This window comes from Hippocampus bargibanti, linkage group LG03, assembly GCF_051943395.1.
Source record: "Hippocampus bargibanti isolate YZ-2025 linkage group LG03, ASM5194339v1, whole genome shotgun sequence".
NCBI lineage: Eukaryota > Metazoa > Chordata > Actinopteri > Syngnathiformes > Syngnathidae > Hippocampus > Hippocampus bargibanti.
In genome coordinates this window covers 11080738-11107287 of record NC_142736.1, presented here as the reverse complement: position 1 = coordinate 11107287, position 26550 = coordinate 11080738, and the positions used below count along the sequence as shown (strand labels likewise).

General features: G+C 40.7%; 2 protein-coding genes across 4 annotated transcripts in view; one reads left to right on the top strand and one right to left on the bottom strand.

Annotated features, from left to right (window-relative positions):
• Window positions 1-11207, top strand: part of LOC148900309 (Golgi apparatus protein 1-like) — a 29508-nt gene extending 18301 nt beyond the window's left edge. For both annotated transcript variants that reach the window (XM_088991944.1, XM_088991943.1), the window contains 15 exons: window positions 1189-1326; window positions 1416-1502; window positions 1594-1656; window positions 2744-2857; window positions 3260-3348; window positions 3534-3651; window positions 3743-3835; window positions 4488-4625; window positions 6208-6331; window positions 6481-6623; window positions 6715-6816; window positions 6893-7000; window positions 8546-8666; window positions 8771-8877; window positions 10902-11207. In XM_088991944.1, coding sequence (XP_088848070.1) covers window positions 1189-1326; window positions 1416-1502; window positions 1594-1656; window positions 2744-2857; window positions 3260-3348; window positions 3534-3651; window positions 3743-3835; window positions 4488-4625; window positions 6208-6331; window positions 6481-6623; window positions 6715-6816; window positions 6893-7000; window positions 8546-8666; window positions 8771-8877; window positions 10902-11069 — 1713 coding nt within the window. In that variant the 3' untranslated portion in view covers window positions 11070-11207. The remainder of the gene's footprint in view (window positions 1-1188; window positions 1327-1415; window positions 1503-1593; window positions 1657-2743; window positions 2858-3259; window positions 3349-3533; window positions 3652-3742; window positions 3836-4487; window positions 4626-6207; window positions 6332-6480; window positions 6624-6714; window positions 6817-6892; window positions 7001-8545; window positions 8667-8770; window positions 8878-10901) is intronic.
• A 1903-nt stretch (window positions 11208-13110) lies between these two features.
• Window positions 13111-26550, bottom strand: part of pacsin3 (protein kinase C and casein kinase substrate in neurons 3) — a 32909-nt gene continuing 19469 nt past the window's right edge. For both annotated transcript variants that reach the window (XM_088991946.1, XM_088991945.1), the window contains 4 exons: window positions 24353-24473; window positions 22588-22730; window positions 20794-20966; window positions 13111-15871 (listed from right to left, as the gene is read on the bottom strand). In XM_088991946.1, coding sequence (XP_088848072.1) covers window positions 15756-15871; window positions 20794-20966; window positions 22588-22730; window positions 24353-24473 — 553 coding nt within the window. In that variant the 3' untranslated portion in view covers window positions 13111-15755. The remainder of the gene's footprint in view (window positions 15872-20793; window positions 20967-22587; window positions 22731-24352; window positions 24474-26550) is intronic.

Here is a 26550-nt window from a genome sequence, read left to right as displayed (position 1 = left end):
ATTGTAATTTGTAAGCACAATATCTGGTGTGTTGTTTTCAGGACTTTGATTTGATAGATAAACTACAATCTAAAAATGAGACAAGACAATACGATACAATACAAAAAAATGACGATTTGGCATGTTGGCATGTTGGCATTACGATTACGAAACACCACTGAGCCAAGACTTTATGACCATTTGAACGGTAAAATAATATCCAATTCTACTAGGAAGGAAAACTACAAGCACCGTATCAAATATATCAAAAAATTCCAGCAGCTCCTGTATTTTCAAAGTCAGCTTTATTGTCAAATATGCTAATATGCATGACATACAGCACAGATGAAATTACTGTCCTCTCGGACCCAGCATGCAAGGCACTTATAATGACTTTAACAAACATAATAAACATGAAAACGCTAATTTGCCGGGAGAGGGGAGCCGCTGTTTTGTTTTTCTACTTTCATTCCTTTCATAACTTTGCTGCTGTGAAATGTAAATTTCTCCACTGCGAGACTAATAAAGGCAAATCCAATCCAATTCCAAATCCAATAACCCTTGCAGAAAAAATAGTTTTCAGCTTGGATGGGCACTGCCAGAATGGTTTTTGTTTAACTCATTCACTGCCATTCACAAATTTATTGGGGAATTGAAAATATGACGTAGAGTGGCATTCACAAATTTGTTTGGGTTTTGTTTTTTTTTATGCTTGGGTGCTGATAAAACGCTAGCCATGGTTTCTGGCAATGTTTTTTTCTTTTCCACCGGGGGGCAGCATTTCCATTTTTTCCATGTTAGCACTTTGTTCCGGGCTTCAGCTGTTGTTAATTCACTATTGTGCATTGTATTTTTGCCCTTATTTCAAGGTCTTATAATTCCAGACCCATATAATTTAGGAATGAACTCTATTTTTCTGATGAAAGAATTGAGTCTAAGGTTTCTAACGCTGTATTGAATGTTTATGTAGTCCTAAAACGCAATGTTCTGTGGGCCCTGGAATTCAAGTGACAATGACAAAAACCCTGGCACTGAAAATGACACATTCATTTTTGCACGTCTGGCAGTGAATGAGTTAACAAGATGTTGATGGTCATAAGGCTTCTTGATCCACATTTGGATGAAAACTGTATAATTTGGTTCCAATTGGCCTCGTGTCCTATTTGGGTCTTTGTCTCAGTGTCTTACAATGCAGTGGTGTGTCTGCAGTTATCCCGAGACTGTAAAGTGGAGGTTCAGCGAATTCTCCACCAGAGGGCGCTCGATGTGAAACTGGACCCTGAGCTGCAGAAGCGCTGTATGACTGATCTTGGCAAGTGGTGCAGTGAGAAGACCGACACTGGACAGGTTGGACAAGGGACTCTTTAAATCCCCCCTCATCCCCAATAAGGCGATTCGTTTTGGCAAGATGTGTGTGTTTGTGTTTTCCTTCTCAGGAGCTAGAGTGTCTGCAGGAACATTTGGAAGACCTGGTGTCTGCGTGCAGGGATGTTGTGGGAAACCTGACCGAGTTGGAGTCAGAGGTCAGCAATGTCACCACTTTAGTAGTTGTAAGTGGAGACCATAAACTAAACTGCGACATTGTATCATTTTCATATTTTTTTTGTCTCACAGGATATCCAAATTGATGCATTACTAATCAGAGCTTGCGAGCCCATGATCCAGTCCCACTGCCACGTGAGAACATTTCTACCACCTTTGAGCACACACACAAACAAACACTACTTCCAGAAATGAACAACGCACATACAATTTAAGATGTTTGACCCCGTCTGCGTCACATATGGATAACTTGGACTGACTTGGTCGTCTCTGTTATATAAAGGACAACCGACGTCTCCGGACAAGTTGTGTCAATAATTTGTAAAATGGCTTCAAATGACTTCTACTGAGCGTATTTTACAAAGATTCCACCGCATATAGCTATATTTTACGTTTTAAGACTCGTGCTGAATATTCCGGAAGTCTTGTTTTTGAATTGGTGACGAGTCCGAACGTGACGTCACTGAAGGAACGCCTCTGACAGAAAAAAGGACACATTGTAGCAGTCCTTCCATCACATCAATGCTTGTTTGGTCTGAAAACCTCGTGTTGCGCCAGAAGAGGGCGTCCAAGCTCCATGTGAGGAATTTATCAGCCTGTGGAAACGGGCTGATTCATTCCTCACAACAGCTCGGTGGCCATCTTGTGCATTTTCTGGGACACTACTTTGCAGTCCTGACGGCTCGAATTGATACGCAAGTGCTTCTTTAATCAATTGCAAACATGTATGCTTTCCTCTTCAGAACTATTTGAATTATATTCATAACTGGATGTGTAACAAGAAAGCACATTCTCCGAATCTGAAGCCATTGTTTTGATTCACTAGCAGTGCAAGACTCGCGCTGAATATTCCGGAAGTCTTGTTTTTGAGTTGGTGACGAGTCCGTATGTGACGTCACTGAAGGAACGCCCCTGACCGAAAAAAAAGGACACATTGTAGCAGTCCTTCCATCGCGTCAATGCGTTTTGCCGTGCTTGTTTGGTCTGAAAACATCATGTTGCACCAAAAAGAGCCAGAAGAGGGCGACCAGATTTTGCAGATTTTGGACACTTTAAGCCATTTTTTATTGGTGTTTTGCATTTGAATAAAAATATCATTTTTTGGGGTATTTTAGATGATATAAAACGTTTTTCTGATATCAGTTAGGAAACAAAAAAGTGACGGCGGTTGTCCTTTAAATGGCAAGATGTCTTTGATTTTCTCATGTGTGTTTGCTTTTAGGACTTGGCTGACAACCAAATTGACACTGGTGACCTCATGGAATGTTTGGTTCAGAACAAACACCAAAAGGAGATGAATGAAAAATGTTCCGTTGGTGTCACGCACTTCCAGTTGGTAAGTTCCTGACAACGCAACAGGTACATTAACTGGCTTTCATATTCAGCAAGGGCAAAGGGGGTTGCTGCTTTTTCAATTATTTACAAAAAGTCTGACTTGGATTAATCATGGACATAGATTTTAAAAAATCAAACAGAAAGGGGGATTGTGAATCGTTAAAAGCTGTGTTTTGATTTTATTTTTATTTCGGAATTTTTTGCTTTGTTGTTTTCCAATAAGAGGGAGTTCTTCACCATGTTGGCCAAAACCTTTTTGACAATTTCCGACCTGAAAATTGATCACACCATGAATTCAAACTGAACGTGTGAAAAGCGCCCCACAATAAAGAACTGTAATTTAGCACAATGAGAAAGTTACCATTGTTCCCCAAAGTCACCGTTTGATTGTTTTCTTGTCAAGATTCAGATGAAGGATTTCCGCTTCTCTTACAAGTTCAAGATGGCTTGCAAAGACGATGTGCTTCGCTTATGTCCGAACATCAAAAAGAAGTAAGTACAATCTCATAACAGTTTTGTTATTTCATTTCAGACTTATTTTCTGTCTCGTGTTTTCTGGACTAACATTGTATCACTTTAAGTGTCTGCTCATAACCTTTCTGGAAATACCCATGTGGGGATCAGAAAAGATTGGCTTTGTTTAATGTAATTGCATTTATTCTCTCTCTGGCGTTCAGAGTGGACGTGGTCATCTGCCTCAGCACCACTGTGAGGAATGACACGTTGCAGGAGGCCAAAGAGCAGCGGGTCTCCCTGAAATGCCGCAAACAGCTGCGTGTGGAGGAGCTAGAAATGGTCAATATGTTTGCCTTGGACTGTCAAAGCATAATTTCTGCTTTTCGAAGCAAATACACATTTCAGCTAAAAATAATAATTTTCCTTCTAGTCAGAGGACATCAGGTTGGAACCGGAGCTGTATGATCCTTGTAAATCCGACATCAGTCGTCTGTGTCCCAACGTGGCGTTTGGAAATGCTCAGGTAAGATGAGGAAAGTTATGATAGATCAACAGTAAATTCACATGTTTCTTTGTTTATTAAACATAGAAACAGAAAATAGAAATGTGTCAGGAAAAGGGAAGTAAAATTGAAAATAAATGAAAACTTAAGAAAAAAAAATAGTCATCATTCAGCAACAATGTACATGTTCAAAGCAAGTAGGAAGAAGTAAATACCATATCTCGTCCTACACTTTCTTCTTCATGACTTTGAATTTGTTTGATACGAGTATGCTCAAGGGTCATTCAACTTAGTGCGTGTATCTCACTGACTCAAAAAGTCGACATATGAACAGATTTTTTTTACCTGGATGCGTGCTGAACTTATATATACTGTATATATCAGGGGTGCCCTCGAGGGCCGCAGTCCTACATGTTTTCCAAGTCTCCCTGTTACAACGCACCTGAGGCTGTGTTGCAACAGGTGTATTGCAACAGGGAGACTTGGAAAACATGTAGGTCTACAGATCTCGAGAACCGGAGTTTGACACCATGGTAGATATATATATATATATATATATTTCTACAACCTCCGGTTTTTACCAGGACTATGTAATCACACAGTCTGGAATACTTCTATGTCATTTCTCTCTCATAATATTGCGTTACATTACATTCACTCTTCACCTATTCAGATGATTGAGTGTCTGAAGGAGCAGAAGAAGCAGCTGAGCCAGCGCTGCCACCAGCGGATCTTCAAGCTGCAGGAGGCCGAGATGACCGACCCGGAGTTAGACTATCAGCTTATGAGAGTCTGCAAGCAGATGATCAAGGTGAGGGTGAACAGAAGACATAGACAGAGGTCTGTACATATTGGCATGTGGAAATGGACAATTGTCTTTTTTTTGTCTCACCACAATAAATTTGAATGGGAACAAACAAGTTGTGCTTTAACTGTAGACTTTGCGCTTTGATTTGAGGGTATAAACATCAAATAAAATGGACGCTGTAGCAATGACAATAGTTTGGATACTCGACTTCCCTTTTGAAGGGACCACAAGTACAACGGTAATAAAACAATTGGCTGCTCAGCTGTTCCGTGAGCAGATGAGCACCGATTGAACTGCTTCCCTTGTATCTGTTGAGAAGGTGACTGCTGACAGAAGCTGTAGGAGCAAGGTTTTGCACAAATATGATTTGCTCATATTCAGCCAAAAGCTTCAGCGCTCATTCGATGTTGCTTTACCGCGCAGATGGACAATGACCCATAGCATGCCGCAAAAGCATTACACGGTAGGAGGTGGGGGGGGAATATAGCTTCTCTTTTGAATTTCCATGACCACCATCTGGGGTGGCCTTGAAGATTTGATTAGATTAATTCTAAAGAGCATCCTTTTTTTCCACACACGCACATGTTGCATATTAGGGCGTCTTGCAAAAAGTTGCAGGGCTCCAAAAATGTATTTATGAAATATGCCACCGCAGTAAAGTGTATATATATATATATATATATATATATATATATATATATATATATATATATATATATATAGTAAAGTCTCGTTATATTGATATTCACACACATACATACATATGTATATATATATATATACAGTAAAGTCTCGTTATATCGATATTCAAGGGAGTCCGAAAAAATATCAATATAACCGGGACTATCGATATATCCAACCCTGTTTGCATGTAATTTTCTCAGTGCGTGCATAGAAATAGTATCGATATAACCGGGACTATCGATATATCCGATATCGATATAACGAGACTTTACTGTATATATATATAGTAAAGTCTCGTTATATCGATATTCTCGGGAGTCGGAAAAAATATCGATATAACCGGACTATGGATATATCCGATCCTGCGGGCATGTAATTTTCTCCTTGAGTTCATAGAAATAGTCTCGTAATAAGCAGTACTATCGATATAACCGATATCGATATAACGAGACATTACTGTGTTTATATATATATATATATATATATATATATATATATATATATATACAGTAAACTCTCGTTATATCGATATTCAAGGGAGTCCGAAAAAATATCGATATAACCGGGACTATCGATATATCCGACCCTGTTTGCATGTAATTTTCTCCGTGCGTGCATAGAAATAGTATCGATGTAACCGGGACTATCGATATATCCGATATCGATATAACGAGACTTTACTGTATATATATATAGACACAACCCACGTCACCATTATTGTAAACGGAAAAATAAAGATTTGATGGTAAATAAACACACAATTTGTTTTAATAATTTGAAATGGCAAGATTTAAAAAAAATCTACAGAAAAAAATTGACTCATATCAGGTCCTTGTATGTGAAAAAAACAGAATCCACATTATACTTTCCACCACTGACTATCACAAACTCTCTTCTAAAGAGATTCTGCACAGAAGCCGACGCCAGAAATGTTCTGCAGTGTTTGAAGCAGAACAAGAACAGTGAGCTGATGGATCCAAAGTGTAAACAGATGATCACCAAGAGACAGATCACACAGAACACAGGTAGATACACACACACACACACACACACACACACACACACACACACACACACACACACACACACACACACACACAAATGGGCCTGGGCCGACTCGCCCATGCAGCTCTTGAAGAAGCCGACCAAAATCTGAATTCATACCCTCGTCCAGACTACAGGTTGAACCCGGTGTTAAGGAAAGCGTGCCGAGCTGACATTCCTAAATTCTGCCAATCCATCCTGAATAAGGCAAGCGAGGACAGCGAGCTGGAGGGTCAAGTGATCGCCTGCCTCAAGCTCAAATATGCCGACCAGGTCAGTCCAATAAATGGACTTCCTCCATCCCAATGCAAGACAAATCCAGACTTTCCTCTCATGTCGCCTGTTATGTGCCGCTTTGGTTTAGAGATTGTCTTCAGACTGTGAAGACCAGATCCGAGTTATTCTCCAGGAGTCGGCGCTGGATTACAGACTGGACCCGCAGCTGCAGATGCACTGCTCTGATGAGGTACGCCCGTCATTCAAAAGCTGGACTTTTTCCTCCCCGAGGTTCCCTTATTTTGCGATTGCGCTTGCTCCCAAAGATCTCCCGGCTGTGTGCGGAGGAGGCCGCTGCTCAGGAGCAGACCGGTCAGGTTGAGGAGTGTCTCAAAGTCAACCTGCTCAAGATCAAACAGGAGGCCTGTAAAAAGGTGCTGAATATTTCCCTGAAGAAAAAGTTTCAAAGATATTTGAATACTTGATGGCCCCATCTCACTTGAGTTTTGAAACAATGCTCATTAGAAACAGCTCAACGCTACTATGAACTCTTTCACAGCCAGACGTGCAAAAATATGTCCACTCTCGTGCCAGGGTTTTTGTCATTGTCACTCAAATTGCAGGACCCACAGAATATTGAATTTTAGGATGACATAAACATTCAATACAGCGTTAGAAACCTTAGACCCTCTTTTTTCATCAGAAAAAAAGAGTTAAAGGACAAGTTGTGTCCATAATTTGTAAAATGGCTTAAAATGACTTCTACTGAGCGTATTTTACAAAGATTCCACCGCATATAGCTATATTTTACGTTTTAAGACTCACGCTGAATATTCAGGAAGTCTTGTTTTTGAGTTGGTGACGAGTCCGTACGTGACATCACTAAAGGACCGCCCCTGATCGTAAAAGAGACGCATTGTAGCGGTCCTTCCATCACGTCAATGTATTGTGCTGTACTTGTTTGGTCTGGGGACCTCGTGTTGCACCCAAAAGCCGCCAGACGGCCAGTAGCGGGCGTCCAAGCGCCATATAAGGAATTTATCAGCCTTTGCAAACGGAGGTGGCCACAGGAGGTCTCCATTTTGTGCCTCTTTTTTTGGGTGAGAGATTTCCCCCCAATGTTGCCTCAAAATGGCACAAATAAATTATTTAAACGATTGCAAACATGTATGCTTTCCTCTTCAGAACTATTTGAATCATATTCATAACTGGATGTGTAACAAGAAAGCATATTCTCCGAATCTGAAGCCATTGTTTTGATTCACTAGCAATGCAAGACGTCTTGGCGTGATGTCACGAACTGGGGGCGGGACTTTCTGAAAATGCCCAATTCACAGCTCAATTTTTTGCAGATTTTGGACACTTTAAGTCATTTTTATTGGGTTTTTTTTGCATTTGACTAAAAATATCATGCTGCGTGTTTTGGGTATTTAAGATGCTATAAAACGTTTTTCTGATGTCAGTTAAAAAACAAAAAAATTACGTCGGTTGTCCTTTTAATCCTAAATTATATAGGTCTGGAGTTCTCTGACCTTGAAAAGGGGGTGGCTGTACAAAGTGCAATACAATACATATGTATAGATTTTTCTAGTGCTTTTACAACAGCTGAAGCTGTAACAAAGCGGTAATATGGACAAAACGTCTGTGTAAGCTCTCAGTCGTACAGGAGTGGTCCATCGATGAGAAGGTTTCTTCAGCCGTCCTCTGTACAAATGTACAGATGACGGCTGAAGAAACCTTCTCATCAATATGGACAAAAGGCAAATGCTGCGCCCTCGTGGAAGGGTAAAACATTGCCAGAGGTCTAACCAGTGCTTTATTGGCACCGCCCGCAAGAACAAACAAAACCCGAACAAATTCGGGAATGGCACTCCACGTTACACTTTTCAATTCCCAAATAAATTTGGGAATGGCAGCGAATAAGTTAAGGTCAAGATCGTTGTACATTGAATTCTTCTCCTTTGCTTTCTTGTGTGCAGGAGGTTTTGAACATGCTCAAAGAGAGCAAAGCAGACATCTTTGTGGACCCGGTCCTCCACACGGCCTGCGCCTTGGACCTCAAACATCACTGTGCTGCTATCACGCCCGGAAGAGGAAGACGTGGGTGTACTCACACAATCATTACAGTGCCTTTTTTTGTTTTAAAATTTGGACAAAGTGACAGGACAACGGTCTGTGGTGTTCTTTTTCTTCTCACCATACAGAGATGTCATGTCTGATGGAAGCACTTCAGGACAAGCGAGTTCGCCTGCAGCCCGAGTGTAAGAAAAGACTTCAGGATCGCATCGATATGTGGAGCTACGCGGCAAAGGTAACCACTAGAACAAGGGGGACAGACTATTTTTTGTCACAGATTGTAGTGACCGCTTCCCTACAAGAAGTTGATTTTTTTTCTACAGATTTGACCAATCATTGTACAAGTTGTCATGTTTAATTTGCTTTCGGGGGCCACCAAAAAATGAGGTGGGGGTCCAGATTTCTCCCGCCTCCCCGGCCGTGAGTTTGACTCCTATACACTAGGAGCCATTTTTGCTTTGATTCAATCTTATTTTATAGGGGGGGCAGGAAGGTAAGTCCAATAAGATTAGTTGCAACTGAGAACGAGAACATGGATGCAAGAAGGAAAAAAAGCACAGTGATACCTCAGTTTACGAATGCTTTAGCTAACAAACTTTTCGCTTTATGAACATTCAGTTCTCGAGAATACGTCTGTGTAAGCTCTCAGTCATACAGGAGTGGTCCATCGATGAGAAGGTTTCTTCAGCCGAACAGTTCATCAGCGTCAGTTCGCTGTGGTCCTCTGCTCCCCCCAACCTGAGAGTAGGGACACTTCATAGCAGTGTCCGTCGCCGCCATGTCTGGACATTAGGGATATATATATATATATATATATATATATATATATATATATATACACACACAGTAAAGTCTCGTTATATCGATATCGGATATATCGATAGTCCCGGTTATATCGATATTTTTTCGGACTCCCTTGAATATCGATATAACGAGACTTTACTGTATATATAGGGTTCGACACCTTCAAGATGACGGCTGCAGAAACCAAACTCCTGTTTGACTGAGAGCTTACACAGACGTATTAAACCACTGGTTTGCTATCGAGTGGATAGTTTTGCTTTTTTTGGGACTGAAAAAGAGCCCACCACAGGCTAGTGTTCAGCCATAGAGGACACAAAACAAAATTACGGTCGACCAGAAGAAGGAGATCATCGATAAACGTTTGTCTGATGTAGCGTCCCAGTACCAGTATGCGAAGTCGACCATTGCTACGTGTGGCTATGGGTGTTTCTGTGTTGTCTAAGCAACGGTCTCAGGCAATAGAAGAGGTTGAAAAACTTCTGTTGATTTGGATTAACGAAAAGCAGCTAGCAGTGGGCAGTGTGTGAGGGTATTATCGCCGAGAAAGCACGGCAACTTCAAGAGGCAACTACATCAATGACCATCACAAAGGTAAATAAAACAACTTTATTATACAGTCCAGATTATTTCTTTAATTACAATACAATAGCACATTTATTATACTCAAAATAAGATAGTTTGTGTAGTTTTAAAGGACAACCGACACAATTTTTTTGTTTCCTGACATCAGAAAAACGTTTTATAGCATCTAAAATACCCAAAACACGTAGGCTGTTATTTTTAGTCAAATGCAAAACACCAATAAAAATGACTTAAAGTGTGCTGGAACTGCAAAAAATTGAAACCGGAAGTGGCCAGTTTCAGAAAGTCCCGCCCCCTTGTTCGTGACATCACGCCAGGACGTCTTGCCATGCATTGTGTGTCCTTTCTCGGTCAGGGGTGTTCCTTCCGTGACGTGACGTCAGGAATCGTCACCAACTCAAAAACAAGACTTCCTGAATATTCAGCGTGAGTCTTAAAACATAAAATATAGCTTTATGCGGTGGAATCTTTGTAAAATACGCTCAGTAGAAGTCATTTGAAGCGATTTTACAAATTATGGACACAAATTCTCCGGAGGCGTTGGTTGTCCTTTAAGGCTTATTTAGTAGAAAATTATGTTTTATGGGGACCTGGAAACAGATTATTCTCATTTTTAATGGTTTCCTATGGGAAATTAATGTTTGGAAGACACACTTTTCGCCTTACACACACTTTCTGGGAACCAATTAAGTTTGTAAGATGAGGTATCACTGTACCTGTAATTTGCATTCCAATAAGTAAAATCATATTTGCTATTATTATTAGTATTTAGCATGATAGACTGTTCACCAAGACTGTTGGTGAAGAATTCAAATAAAATAAAGCCCAACTGATCAACAGGCAGACATGAATCTGGTTTTATGCATCCTGTAGGTGGCACCAGCAGAGGGCTTATCAGATCTGGCGGTGCAGGTGATGACCTCTCCGTCCAAAAACTACATCCTGCTCATGATCGCGCTGAGCCTTTGTGTCCTCTTCCTGTTGGGGCTGCTGTGCGGTCGAATCACCAAACGCGTGACGAGGGAACTGAAGGACCGGTAGAAGCCAGATAACTCTGTCACCTGCTTCACCCCTTTGTTTTCACCTCAGTTTGCCACCAACCAACACGCCCAGTGCCAATACCAGTGCTCCACGTGTGGTCCTCCTCGCTGTAATATTGCCCAACAGAGAATTTCTAACCATATCAAAGCTACCCCCCCCGGCGACCCCCCGCAGCAATGTTTTCTTGAGGATGTCTTTTTCAGTTGGACATAAGATTAACTAGAATTTAAAAAAGAGAGATAAAGAAAGGAAGAAAAAGAAGCACTGCTTGTGGCGTGACTGAGGACCGCTGAGTTTTTGGTCATGTTTAAAGAACACTGGAGCATGCAACGCCTCATTTCCTTTGAAGAGACGTCAAACAGCGGCTTTAGACGGCGAGACAAACTTGGAGACGTTTTGATGTCGCTTTGAACCAATTTTCGATGAATTGTACAGAATCTGCTTTGCCTCGCCACATGAGGCTCACACTCACAAAGATCAAACTGCCTCATCGTGATCATGCCAATTCATATTAGTTTTTATTTTCATGCCTTTTTTTATTAAGGATTGTTTCCAATGAGATTTGCATTTGTGAAGCCAAACAATGCCGTACAAGGTCTACACAGAACACTGCAGATAGTGCTTTGCTGTATTTCATGTCGACTGTATCTAATATCTGATCACTGGAGTGGAAGCCAAAATTGTTTAAGAGTGTTGAGACTCGTTTCCACATAGTTTCATGCCGTCAAATCCCATCACTCATCACACATCTGTCAGCATTGCTTTATAGAAAATTTAATGACACAATTCTTATTTTTCTACAAGTGAATTATATAATAATAATAAACACGCACGCACCAAATTTGTAACAATTATTCCCTGATGAGGTAAAAAAATGTAAATTATTGAATCATGCCTCATTACGATTAGGCCGAACATGACCTTACCATTCATGGAAAGCTGTTTCAGCATTTATGTCGATATCCAGCTCGAGTTTTTATTCACAAGCTGATTGTAGTACTTTCAATAAAACCATTGGAGCATTTATTCAATAATCTATTATTTGTGTTAGTTCTTGAGATACAAGGTTTGTTTGTGCCACGACCACACTCATAACTCAAAACATCAATATTGCGAATCATCTTTGCACGCTGAATTGAATGGAAAGGCCAAGAATCCGTACTTCATCATACTTTTTGCTTCCATTGAATGGACATCGCGTTGCTCTTACTGATGTGTGATGTCAGTATATTTAGTAAACTGCAGTTTTTACTGTGCTTTGCAGAGGAGAAGGAACACACGCCTGTTAGTCTTGTAATTGGTGGTGTTTGTTCATCTGTCTATGGCGTTTCTTACAGACAGCATTGAGGCAGCAGATTTCCAGCAAAAGTTATGTGGTCGTTTAAATGACACTTTTTTTGTTTTGTTTTGTTTTATGTTTAGTTTGACAGCTCCTATCTTCAAAAACTCACTCGTGTCTCAAGGCATCACTGAAGCATTTGAGGGTGTTGAACATTTATTTGCAGGGTAGGTTCTTAATTCGGTGCAGTGTAAAATAGCGAATAAATGCTCAATCGGCAACGCAGGCTCCAATTATCGAGCCAATTTTTCACGTGTCCACCTTGCTGAGAAACACGAGTGACGATCTTTGATTACCGGCACCTGAGTGAAGGTAAACTTGAAGAGAATGAATTTCCATACTTTCACAAATCGCATTTTTTTCGGACGGGTGTTTCTGGAATTATATTCACAAGAAATTATTAGTTTTGACCAACGGGATGACCAAGGTAGTCAAATTTTGCGCGTCGACATTAAAGAGGCGTCATTGGCTGACCGTTTCACGTTTTACGACGCGTCGTTCAATGCGTCAATGTCCCCTTCAGCAACGAGAAGTAAACATCTGCACATATTGCTCCGTCTTCGGTCAGCAACGTGTAATATTGAATCAGGAAAATCAAGTGGCACAATAATCAAGGATTCTCTGTCAGCAATTTTCATTTTATTTTATTTTATTTTTGCAGTTGTTACGATGGAATGTATTGTGTATGACATGGTTCGTGTATTGCCGTTATATTGAGCAGTGGAAGTGTTTTAGAAATGTTGCTTTACACTTGCTTTGCCAGACCTGATGTCGCAAAGACTTAAACGTTTCATTATGTAATTAGACATCTTGTCATATGTTCCCCGGTTCGCAACTTTGCTTCTGGAGAAAGGGGTTAACGCCCTTACAATCAGCTTTGAAAGCTTTTTTAAAAAAACAACATCCAGTACAAATTTCAGCCTCAACTTGAAATTGAAGATGAACACAAACAAAGCGAAGAACTCACGTCACGCGCTTATTTCCATTTTCAATATTATTTTGATCTCTGCGCGATTGTCTACCAAGCAAAAGTTAGAACAGGACAAATACTGTATACAAAATGTTTGAATGCAAAAATCCAAGGTGTATGTTGTTTTCAGATCGCAACTAATGTGAACATGGAGCAGTTGAAATTTCATTTTGCTGTACAAAGAAGTCAATTTCATAAAATTGTCTGCACATTTCCCGAAATTTGCTTCAGTCTGTCCTTTTAAACACAGGCATCATTTTGATTGTGTGTGGGGTGTCAGTTGAAAATGTGTTTTCTTTCTGGGTTTGAACATTGCTTTTAAAATAAAATACATGTACTGAGGTACACCCATGTAGGTACGTATGTACAAAATGTAACATGAACACGAATGAAAATGTAGTGTAGAAAGATCTTTATTGTTGTTTTTACAACTTGATGTGCTGTACACAATACACAGTGAGGGAAGAAAGGACTCTGAAATGGGTGCAGACGCGTTCCAATGATGTTAGAAAGGTTAGTCATTAATTGAATACAATGAAATTAGGACAAATGTCAAACTTGCAACAAGCCTAAACCCAGAGTTTCGAATGGAAGCATTCAAGAAGCGTGTGTCATGTTGTTGCACGGAAATTTAAACCACACCAATGCTTGACACTTAAAATCAGCAGAGATTAAATGAAATCCCCCAGCAGAAATAAAGTCAAGGGAACCATAAAGGAGAAACAAAGCAGTTATCCGAAGCTATAATACACAACAGGTCAAGTGAATGCAGTCTCACAATATACATTGTGCCATAGATTCATTTAAAGGACAACCGACGTCACTTTTTTGTTTCCAAACTGACATCAGAAAAACGTTTTATAGCATCTAAAATACCCAAAACACGCAGTATGATATTTTTATTCAAATGCAAAACACCTATAAAAATCACTTAAAGTGTCCAAAATCTGCAAAAAAATTGAGCTGCGAATTGGGCATTTTCAGAAGGTCCCGCCCCCATTTCATGACATCACGCCAAGACGTCTTGCTGGAGAATCAAAACAATGGCTTCAGATTCGGAGAATACGCTTTCTTGTTACACATCCAGTTATGAATATGATTCAAATAGTTCTGAAGAGGAAAGCAAACATGTTTGCAAACTTAAAGAATTTATTCCGTGCCATTTTGAGGCAACATTGGGGGGAAATGGATCACCAAAAAAGAGGCAGAAAATGGCGACTGAGCTCCTGTGAGGAATTAATCAGCCCGTTTCCACAGGCTGATAAATTCCTTATATGGAGCTTGGTCGCCCTCTTCTGGCTCTTTTTGGTGCAACATGACATTTTCAGACCAAACAAGCACGACAAAACACATTGACGTGATGGAATGACTGCTACAATGTGTCCTTTTTTTTCGGTCAGGGGCGTTCCTTCAGTGACGTCACGTACGGACTCGTCACCGCCTCAAAAACAAGACTTCCGGAATATTCAGCGCGAGTCTTAAAACGTAAAATATAGCTATATGCGGTGGAATCTTTGTAAAATACGCTCAGTAGACGTCATTTGAGGACATTTTACAAATTATGGACACAACTTGTCTGGAGACGTCGGTTGTCCTTTAAATTCAAGCTCAAGAAGGGAACGGAGGGTGGCAGATTGACTAAATTCACATATATCCTCCATCAACTGCTGCTGGGAACAAATACACATTTGCACATCCTGTGCTGAGATAACGGCAGGTCATGAGCACAACACGGGTCAGTCAGCAGGTGATGTGATCTCTCAGACAGGAGGGAAGAAAAACCAAAATGAAGCAATCTTTAGCTTAACTCAAACTTCACCTAAAATACTCTTTTGGTTTGAAACATATATACTTTTAAATATAACTTTCTGGTTACAATATTTCAACAGATTCTTGTGTTGTAAAATGATGATTGTAAAGTACATTGTGCCATTTTCTCATGGGATGCCACTCATATGTAGCCACATGTTCGCTAAGTTTGAACCTGGCTAGCTTTGTGCAATGTTGTGACATTCGCATGTACCATGCGTAGCGTTCCATTGACTTGATCTAGAAACGTGAGGTGGCTGCTCCCTCGAGATGAGGGATTTCTTATTTCATGAAATGCACCTGTATAAATGATAACTCGCAAGAATATGTAAATCTCAGCATCAAAGTTTGGAACCAACCCTGTTTCAAATCTCTTTCTATGTTTTGTGCTCAACAGAAAAATAAAGGAAAAAAAAAAGAACCAAACAACAACTCAGTGACGAGTTTTACGCATCAATCCGCATTTGTCCAAATGTGCCGCCATGACAGCACTGATTGTTTCGTGATTGGTCCTGGTATCTTGAGTGTTGTAGTACCATCAGCCATTGTGAACTGCGCAGGCGTGTCATCACGAAGAACCCAGTTGGACATAGTTGGCAGGATACAGGCCCACTTGGCCGCTGCTCAGTTGTCCTTTACACCAGCCTTGCTCGTCTTCCTCGCTCAGCTTCAGCAGTTCGTCACCTGAAAGAATGGAGACAAACATTCACTCCCAAGAATAGTGGTTTCCACGTATGGATTCCCATTCACACCCAGGCAGAAAAGCACTTTCAGTCACTGGCATTTGAAATTGACCGCTGACGGTCAGTCATATCCAAAACACTGAAAACAACACTGCCAGAATAAAAAACATTATTATCATCCATTTTTTTGATAAGTGGTTTTCCTTGTGCTTGTGTGCGCCTGTCCATTTACTGTATTTTCCGGTGGATAAGCCGCACCCAGTAGCCTTGATTTTCTTCAAAAGCCGACCGAGTGTGCGCCTTATATGTGAAATAATATTGAGCCACAAACTGTCTCGCAAATACTGGCAGCAGCCACGACTCAATTTCCCCCCCATTGAAGAAATAGTGTGTAACCACAGCCTCTACTGTAGCACCTTATATATAATATGGTGTGCCTTACACAGTAATACCTCGGTTTACGAACCCCTTGGCTTACGAACTTTTCGCTTTACGAACGTTACATTTATGAAAATTTTACCTTGGCATACAAACTTTTTTTCGGAGACGGAGCTGCCTCAATGAATGATGTGTCGTTCGCAAATGAGCCAGTTCTTCTAACAACAAAATGGCAGCCGCCTGTTTTTGTCCTCTATTCCCCACCCCCAGTCTTCGGTTAAACCCACTTGATTGGTCAAGAACGCAGCAGTGAGGGGGTGTGGTTTAAACATTAGAGAGAGGCACACGACAGTGGGAGTTTCAACTTTGATAGTTCAAAGGTAGAGTGTAGATTGCAAGGTTAAAATATCCCATCAATCAGGCTCTACAAACAACCCGCGCAAGCCATCTGTACACTAGATGCAAAAAAGCTATCAACCCAGCTAAACAGAACACAATTGATGAGGAACTAGATACAATCATCACAGAGAAAGCACCTACAAGGGATCATTCCTCAAGATGGTGAAAGAAGAAGGTTACGTTCCTCATCAAGTGTTTAATGCTGATGAAACCGGCCACTCCATTCCATCAAGCCATCAACGACCATCACAAAGGTAAATAAAACGACTTTATCATAGTTTTTTTCTTTAATTATAATACTATAGCACATCTATTATACATACAATAATGGATATTTTGTGTAGTTTTAAGGCTTAGAAAATTAGAAAGTAGAATGGGGACCTGGGAACGGATTATTCTCATTTTAATGGTTTCCTATGGGAAATTAATTTTTGAGATACACACTTTTCGCCTTACACACTCTCTCTGGGAACCAATTACGTTTGTAAGACAAGGTATCACCGTACATGAAGGGTTTTCCTGCAACTCATATCTGCTGAAACACCCCCACATGCGACATGCCTCGACAAAGCCCAAAGCAAAGCAGGCGTCAGGCCACCAAAACTGCAACTTGATTTGAACCGGACTGTTAGCCGGGGACAGATCAACCAAACATTTGCAGAGTAGTGGCATCACCTGCTTTCGAGCAGATTCTTAGCGTGATGCGGTGCTCGGGGGAATGGGACAAAAATATTTTGCTTCCTATTTGCATAATGGAATATTCCAAAATGGAGACTGGGATCCTGACAACAGTACCAAAGTCCTCGACAACATCACGCCAACCTGCACTGCTGCTCCTCATCTGGGGAAAACTGCATGGCCCTGTCCAAGGATCAACGCTTGGCATGCCCATTCTTGTGTTTTAGAACGCGGCTGCGTTTCTATGGTACACCGTTGCGAATTTCCAGACTTATGTTGTGAAGGAATATTTTTTTTTTGCAGGGCTAAACACAGAAGCTTTTGTGATGCTAGAAGCCACTTTTATTTTCTCTCTTTTATTTTCTCTCTTTTATTCTGTAGAATACATTCAGCATGTTTGTTTTGCGTTCTTTAAAGGACAACCGACGCCTCCGGACAAGTTGTGTCCATAATTTGTAAAATCACTTCAAATGACTTCTACTGATGCCGTAGATTCTACGGCGTAGAATCTTTACAAATATTCCATATAGCTATATTTGACGTTTTAAGGCTCGCAATGAATATTCAGGAAGTCTTGTTTTTGAGTTGGTGACGATGCCTACCGTGACGTCACGGTAAGCATTGTCACTGACCGAGAAAGCGACACACAATGCATTTTGGGTACTTTGTTTGGTCTGAAAACTTCGTGTTTATCCATGTTGATATCCGTGTTAGAAGGAAAAACATAAATAACGCGATGGTGAATCGTTGCGTGTTGCACCAAGGCTACTATTTGATACTCGCTGACACAAATTCCCAGCAGACAAATCAGCCCATTTCCAACTGAGCTTGGGTGCCATCTTGTGCATTTTCTGGGACACTACATTGGAGTCCTGACGGCTCGAATTGATGCGGAAGGACTTCTTTAATCGATTGCAAACATTTATGCTTTCCTCTTCAGAACTATTTGAATCATATTCATAACTGGATGAGTAACAAGAAAGCATCTTCTCCAAATCTGAAGCCATTGTTTTGATTCTAGAGCAAGGCACGACGTACTGGCGTGACGTCATGAACAACCTTCTGAATCTGGCCACTTCCGGTTTCAATTTTTTGCAGTTTCAGCACACTTTAAGTTATTTTTATTGGTGTTTTTCATTTGACTAAAAATATCATACCGCGTGTTTTGGGTATTTTAGATGCTATAAAACGTTTTTCTAATGTCAGTTAGGAAACAAAAAATTGTATCGGTTGTCCTTTCAGTCAGAAATCCCTGTGATATTTTCAGTTGCTGTTGGTTAGACTTGATATGAGAATGAAATGGAGCCTTCCGGGCTTTAAATGGGAGCTTCAGAGCCGTGTTTTTCAACCTTTTTTGAACCTGGGCACATTTTTTTACATTGTAATTTTTTTGCGGCACACCACGAACCATCTCACAGGAAAGAGGCAATCAGTGACGTGTTACCACACGGACAAATATTAAATTACCCTCCCAGTCTTTTCAGCAACGACACAGGACAATGACATAATATTGGCAGAAAATGATTAATAAATATTTGTAACATTTTTAATTTGAAAAAAGGGGCATTGGATAGCTTCTCACGGCACACCTGACGATCTCTCACGGCACTCTAGTGTGCCGCGGCACAGTGGTTGAAAATCACCGCTTCAGAGAATGTTCATATTGAAAAAGTGACTCAATTAATGAGTGATCAAGTTAGTTTTGAAATGAAGCTACAAGTAACTTCAACGAGTTACTGATTTTTGTTAACCTGCAGCACACACACATTTCAGCAACAGTACTCATGGGGACAGGTCAAGTCTGACGTGAGTGTGTGTGTGTGTGTGTGTGTGTGTGTGTGTGTGTGTGTGTGTGTGTGTGGAAATGAGGCATCACAGGAAAATTTTAAAACACTTGTTCTTTGAAAATGGAACTGTATAGTGCCACTTAGCAGTTTTTTTTGACGACAATACTAGTGCAGCGTGTTCTACCGGAAACAAATTCCTTGTGTGTTCTACATGGCAATAAAGATGATTCTGATTCTGATTCTTTGTTTCTGCCTATTTTGAGGTCAAAATCCTTAAATCCTGGTTTTCCCATAACTTTCTAAAACTAAACAGTGAAAAAGCTGAACCTCTCCTTGTCGGTACTAAATCCACCTTTCACAAAGTTTTTCTCTCACCATTGACACTTCTACCGTGTCTGTCTCCCGCCCTTCAGGTCAAGAGCCTGGGGGTCATTCTCGATAGCTCTCTATCATTTTACCCCCATATAAATAACATAACGCGGTCTGCATATTTTCACCTCCATAATATCAATCGTCTGCGTCCCTCTCTCACCCCTTACACCACTCCTATCCTTATCCACAGTCTCGTCACCTCCCGTTTCGATTATTGTACCTCACTTCTCTTCCGTGTCAATCAGAAATTTCTCCATAAACTCCAACTCGTCCAAAGTTCTTCAGCCCGGATCATCACTAGAACCCCCTCCCTGTTAAACTTCGTATTGATTTCAAGATACTTCTGTTTACATTTAAAGCCATCCATAACCTTGCCCCCCCTATCTGTCTGACCTACTTCAAATCTCCGTTCCCTCTCGGGCCCTCAGATCCTCATCCTCCCTCCACCTCTGTATGTCCTCTGCCCGTCTCACCACGATGGAGTGCAGAGCTTTCAGCCACTCTGCTTCTAAACTCTGAAACTCACTTCCACCCAACATCCAAAATATTGACTCCCTACTTTCAAATCTCTCCTCAAAACCCACCTGTTTAAGCTTGCTTTCATGGTCTAGTTTAATCTGCTATTTTATTATTTATTGTTTTATCCACGGTTTTATTGTTTTATGTATTGTTGTTTTTTTATTGTAAAGTGTCTTTGGGTGTTCAGAAAGGCGCTTGTAAATTAAATGTATTATTATTATTATAAACATCTAATTTTAGCATTACATTGTCGGAGGTCCAAGATGGCGCCCGAGAAGGCAGCCTTCAGCAAGTGCTCTCATGAGCTTTGCTTTTTTTTGTCGTTTTTGTCTTGTTTTTGTGTTTTCTTTTGTCACTTTGTGTTGTTGTGCGTCATGTGGAACGGATACGGAAATGTTTTACAGCATTTTTGGCCACGACATTCATCAAGGAGGAGACTGTGCTGAGCGGTTGCTCCTTTTCGGCAGCATGAATAAACCAGTACTGTTTTTGAATGGGAGGAATGTCGGTGCCATTTGACTGTCATCGCTGGACAGCTTTGGGGTCATTGTGCTTTTTGGTGCCCGTAATGGGCAGCATCTTCACAGTACTTCACAGTTGTGTAAAGAGAGGTTGCCATTTTTGTTTTCCATTACAGACTACCTACTGCAGTCGGGCATGAGTAGTTAATTGACTGAGTCGGCAAAGCAAAATATTTTTCAGTTCCGTCAATGTTTTATTTGAAATTTATTTCGAAATGAATTGAGTCCTGTCATGCCTCTTGTCTTAAAGCGTTGATGAGGGTTCATACCTGCTTTGAAACTGAGTTCGTCCGCCTCCTGGCCCGAGTAATCATAGAGCGCCCGGACTCGTACACCCTCGACCCGCTGCTCCCCTTTGTCCCCCGCTTCTCCAACACCATTCAAAGCCAACTTCTTTGGGTTCTCCTCATCTGACCAGTCGGAAGAATCATCTTTCACCACCCTGAGTGAGCAGATGATGAAAATGGGAGCAGTCACGTTTTGGTACATTGTAGATGGACGCCAAACTTCTGGTCGAGATCCGAACAGCTTGTACAAACCCCGATTTCAATGAGACGTTGTGGAAGTAAAAGCCATATTGATAACAACCACTAAGATCACTACCTTCTTGGGTAGATCTGACCTGGACTGATGCAAGGTGGAAAAGTGTGCTGTCGTCTGATGATTGCAATTTAGAAATTGATTTTGGGAAATTATGGATCGGCCTCGTGAACCAATGATTAGCACATTGAGCTCGCGGTGCAAAGATACTGTGTTAAATTCTAGCTACGGCTTCGCTGTGTGTGGTATGCATATTCTCCCCGGGCCTGCGTGGGTTTTCTGCGGGTACTCTGGTTTCTTCCCACATTCGAAAAACACGCATGGCAGACTGATTAAACACTGAATTGACTGTAGGTGTGAGTTTGAACGCGGATGGTTGTTCATCTCAATGTGCCCTATGATGGGCTGGAAATCGGTTCAGGGTGCCCAGTGCCCGAAGACAGCTGGGATAGGCTCCAGCACCCGCACACCTTGGGATCAAGGTCATCATTTGGGCCAATTGTTTGTCCTTTGAAATAAATTTTAGTCTTCCCTGTGTTTTTTACAGTACAAATTTTCTAATTCCCACCCAAATGGCGCAGCGAGAGTGGTTGCCTTTAAAGTAGGTCCTATATTTTGTTTTTCTCTTCTTCCTTTCCTCTTCCTTTTATAACTTTGCTGCTGTGAAATGTAAATTCCTCCAAATGTTAGACGGATAAATCTCATCTTAATGTTGATGATGGTTGACAGACATTGGCATACAGCACCAACTGAAGTCCTCATACATTTTATGCTTGTACATTTGTGGTCAGACACATTTAAACTGTGTTTTAACATTTCAAAACAAGCATGTTTGAACATGTTTTTGCATTAAGTTCAAAGTAACTGGGCAATTCGGGTAACACTAAATGTAATAAGAGTGCGGTTTCCAAGCGGTATTTTTATTGCTAATAAGGTCACTCAGCATGAAATGACAAAGTAGGCAGAAGGACGGCCATTTGCAGTTAACAAGATAATTTGACACCTAGACTTTTGCTTTAAATGTGCTTTAAAATCAATTATGTATTAATTAACTAATTCCTTATGTACCCTATATTCCGCAAACTGAACCATTCAATTTTCTCAAAAGCGACATTGCATAGTCTGATGCACCTCTTTTTTAGATCAATATTCTTATTTTTTTGGTATTATAAATGTTCTTTTAAGCACTGACAACACTGCAGTAGTCGTCAAAGCGCCATATAAATAAAGCTATTTTGTATTGTATTGTATTGTATTGTATTCTCTTTAGTATGGAACCAACGAGTGAATGTATAGTGCATCTGAAGCCACTATTGTAGCTTCTATTCTATGTGCCTTATAATGCTGTGCGCCCCAAATCTGAAAACTGTTTTAAAATACGTAGTGTCGATATCAAGGGAACTGCCTGCAAATCGAGTAAGTGCAATCTATGCCAAAAGCAGCAGCACTATCTCATTTAGTGCTCAACTCCACATTTGACGGCCCCAACCAACATTTTCTGTGACGTGAAGAGTGTCTTGTACCTGTTAGCATTGTGGGTGATGGGACTAGGTGGGACGTCATTTCCTCCCGAGGAAACGATATTAGTGAGGGTAACCACGCTGTCATGAGAGTTTATGCCTCGCTCCTTCCTGCTGATGGTCCGATTTGTCTCCGGAGACCACTCCTGTGTGCGTACATATGCAATTTGAGTCATTTCTACAATTAATATAGAGAATAAATTCAAAGATATTGGTATCAGTAAATTTTTGCAAAATGTTTTCATATGTTTACTAGCGACTTAGTAAGTCTGGGTGTGATTTGATGCAGTTAAAGGACAACCGACGCCTCCGGAAAAGTTGTGTCCATAATTTGTAAAATCACTTCAAATGACTTCTACTGAGCGTATTTTACAAAGATTCCACGGCATATAGCTATATTTTACGTTTTAAGACTCGCACTGAATATTCAGGGAGTCTTGTTTTTGAGTGATTGGTTGGTTTTGGTGATGATTCCTGACGTCATGTCACGTCAGGAACACCCTTGATCAAGAAAGCGACACACAATGCATTTTGGGTACTTTGTTTCGTCTGGAAACTTCGTGTTGATGGCAAAATTAGAAGGAAAACACATAAATAACGCGATGGTGAATTGTTGTTGCACCAAGACTACTATTTGATACTAGCTGACACAAATTCCCAGCAGACAAATCAGCCCATTTCCAACGGGGCTTGGGCGCCATCTTGTGCATTTTCTGGTATGCTACACATCAGTCCTGATGCCTCAAAATGACGCAGAAAGCCTTCTTTAATCGATTGCAAACATTTATGCTTTCCTCTTCAGAACTATTTGAATCATATTCATAACTGGATGAGTAACAAGAAAGCATATTCTCCGAATCTGAAGCCATTGTTTTGATTCTCCAGCAATGCAAGACGTCTTGGCGTGACGTCACGAAAGGGGGGCGGGACTTTCTGAAAATGCCCAATTCGCAGCTCAATTTTTTTGCAGATTTTGGACACTTTAAGTCATTTTTAATGGTGTTTTGCATTTGAATAAAAATATCATACTGTGTGTTTTGGGTATTTTAGATGCTATAAAATGTTTTTCTGATGTCAGTTAAGAAACAAAAAAGTGATGCCGGTTGTCCTTTAAATATGCTCTACGAGTCCATGTGGTTTGGAAAGTGCACAATTGCTTAGACGTTCAGCTCAGAGTGAAAAACCATATAAAAGGCAAAAATACTTCTTCTGGTGAAAGGTTTCCCTCGCTCATCATAAGGACATGCTTCCTATGAAAGCACAAGCAATTCCGTTTACATTGTCTGTTATGATGCGTTAAGTTCTTCCTGAACAGTAGATTATGTGAAGCCTAAACACAATGAATTCAATGCTGAATTGGATCAATGCATCACTTTTCTTTATCCTTAATTCTTACAAAATCTTTTGAGGGGAAGGTGTGTTATGTTTGTAAATATTTTGTGGCATTACAAACCAAGCTTACCACTAAAAATCTGTGGATAACCATCTGTGTTTTTGTGTGTCTGTGTTTGCCTGGCAACAGACCCACTCAGGACTTCATAACACAACAGACCTTTCACCAGAACCCTATTTAGTATTCAGTTTGTCTGAAGCAAACACACAAAAAGTATTACTCACTGGCAAGTACACACCGTAAAGTTAAAAGACAAATGAGTGTCTTGCATTGCAATACATAAATGCATCGAAATTCCCCATTTTAAACTTTTACTGACAGTCTAATGATATTGTTCACATTTTCTTCACATCTATGCCAGTGGTACAGCCCCACCTCATACTGTGGCCAGTTCATGCTCATGCCAGGCCCGTGGGTGTTTTTCCACCATCGCAAATCTTCTGTCTCATTCGCTGCTTGGATGGTCTGACCAAGGTCTCTGTACAGTTCTCTGAACCTGTCAGAGGAAGTTGCAGGTTAATACACACATGCTCACACACACATATCTGCCCTGCTGAGAGTATTTCATTAGCAGTGCATTTTTGGTGGGCTGCTTAAATTTTTCCCCCATTGAACAAAAAGCTAATTTAGGTCACATTCACTGAAGAGAAAACGTTTGGTGCGGCGTTTTCACAAAAAAAGTGAGTAGTAATGTCAGAGATGTTCAATCGGACACTGTGGACAAAGGCTCGGACACAGAAACATTGTCTTTGACTGCCGGCAGGGGACGTAGCCATTCAAGACAGGCGGCCAAACTCTGCAGCCCTCTGCCAAACTATTTATTGAGAGTATATGCACATTAAAGTGATACCTTAGTAAAACATAGTTTTCTTGATTAGAATACCACGCCCCTGTATGTTCTAAGCACCAACAGCTCCAGGCAATAAAACATAGATATTTTCATTGGTTATCTTTTCCATGAACTGATAAATTTGTGACCTGGCTAATGAGCTCTTCCTGTGAAACTGGGATGTGTCTGTTTCACTCAGATTGACTGTGGCCATCTGCACCTTTACTCTGGTCCTATTGTGTACTCGAGTCACACATGTTCACTAAGCATATACCATGAAACTTTTAAATATGATAACTTCTATTCTATCTAATCTCTATCAGCAACTCACAATTCGTTAGCACCGTTGGGACTTGCGTTGTCAAGTTGCCATGACATTGCTGTTGTATGTGAACTTGGAAACAAGACAACAGCAACACCAACTTGAAATCTTGCGGCAACAAATCTGAACCTTGGAAATGATTTCTGCTCGGTCACATGAGGGCAACGGGTAACAAGGTCAGTGAACATGTTGCTGCATTTGCTTCAGTTCCAATGTCAGAAGATGTTTTGGATTTGGAAGGACTTTTCTTTTGTAATAAGGTTAATTATTATTCATGGCAGCATAATGCTCTTTCTCATACTTCTTAGCATAGGTTCACACTTAAAAGTTGGGTACAATTGTGCAGATTATTGCACCGGGAATCTCATATAACAAGAATGTGAAGGGCAAATTTATTGCGAGACTGTGCATGCTGTTGGCAACAGTTTGTTTTACAGCACGGAACATGTGAAAGAGCACTGGCAGCACAAAATGAAGAATTAGACCGGGTATGGAATTGCAAGTGTTCATGGAAAATGTGAATAATGAAGTTGCAGAAAATAAATATAGCACTCCAATAACCAGGATTCACACAAAACCCATGTTTTGTTCAATTTCATATAAATCTTGAGACAGCTCACACATGAAAAAAAACTGGCTAATCTTTTGGTGTTTGTGTATACGTGTATGTGTGTATGTGTGTTTGTGTGTATGTGTGAATGTGTGAATGTGTGTATGTGTGTGTATATGTGTGTGTGTGTGTGTAAATGTGTGTGTGTAAATGTGTGTGTGTGCGTGTATGTGTGTGTGTATATGCGTGTGTGCAAATGTGTGTGTGAATGTGTACGTGTACGTGTGTACGTGTGTGTATGCGTATTTGTGTATGCGTGTGAGTGTATGCGTGTGAGTGTATGCGTGTGAGTGTATGCGTGCGTGTACGTGTGTGCGTGTATGTGTGTGTGTGTACGTGTGTGTGTGTGTGTAAATGTGTGTGTGTGCGTGTATGTGTGTGTGTGTATGCGTGTGTGCGAATGTGTGTGTGTGAATGTGTACGTGTACGCGTGTACGTGTGTGTTTGTGTATGCGCGTGAGTGTATGCGTGTGTGCGAATGCGTGTTTGTGTGAATATGTGTGTGTATGTGTGTACGTGTGTGTGTATGCATGTACGTGTGTGCGTATTTATATGTTTATATTACTGTATATATTTGTGTGCGTGTGTTGTATGTGTTACTGCAATGACAAATACAGCCAAAGTGCTCCGTCAGGAACTGGGGTCACAGTAAAGTGGTGGTTTAATTTGTCTTTTTTCCACACAGTGTTCTCAACTTGCAGTCAAAGCTCTCCGTGGCAATGAAATCAACTTTGATTGGATTCCAACAAGTCATTGTAGAAACTCCAAAATGATGCGTTTGGTGTTCAGACCTCATTGGATGTAGCCACCAG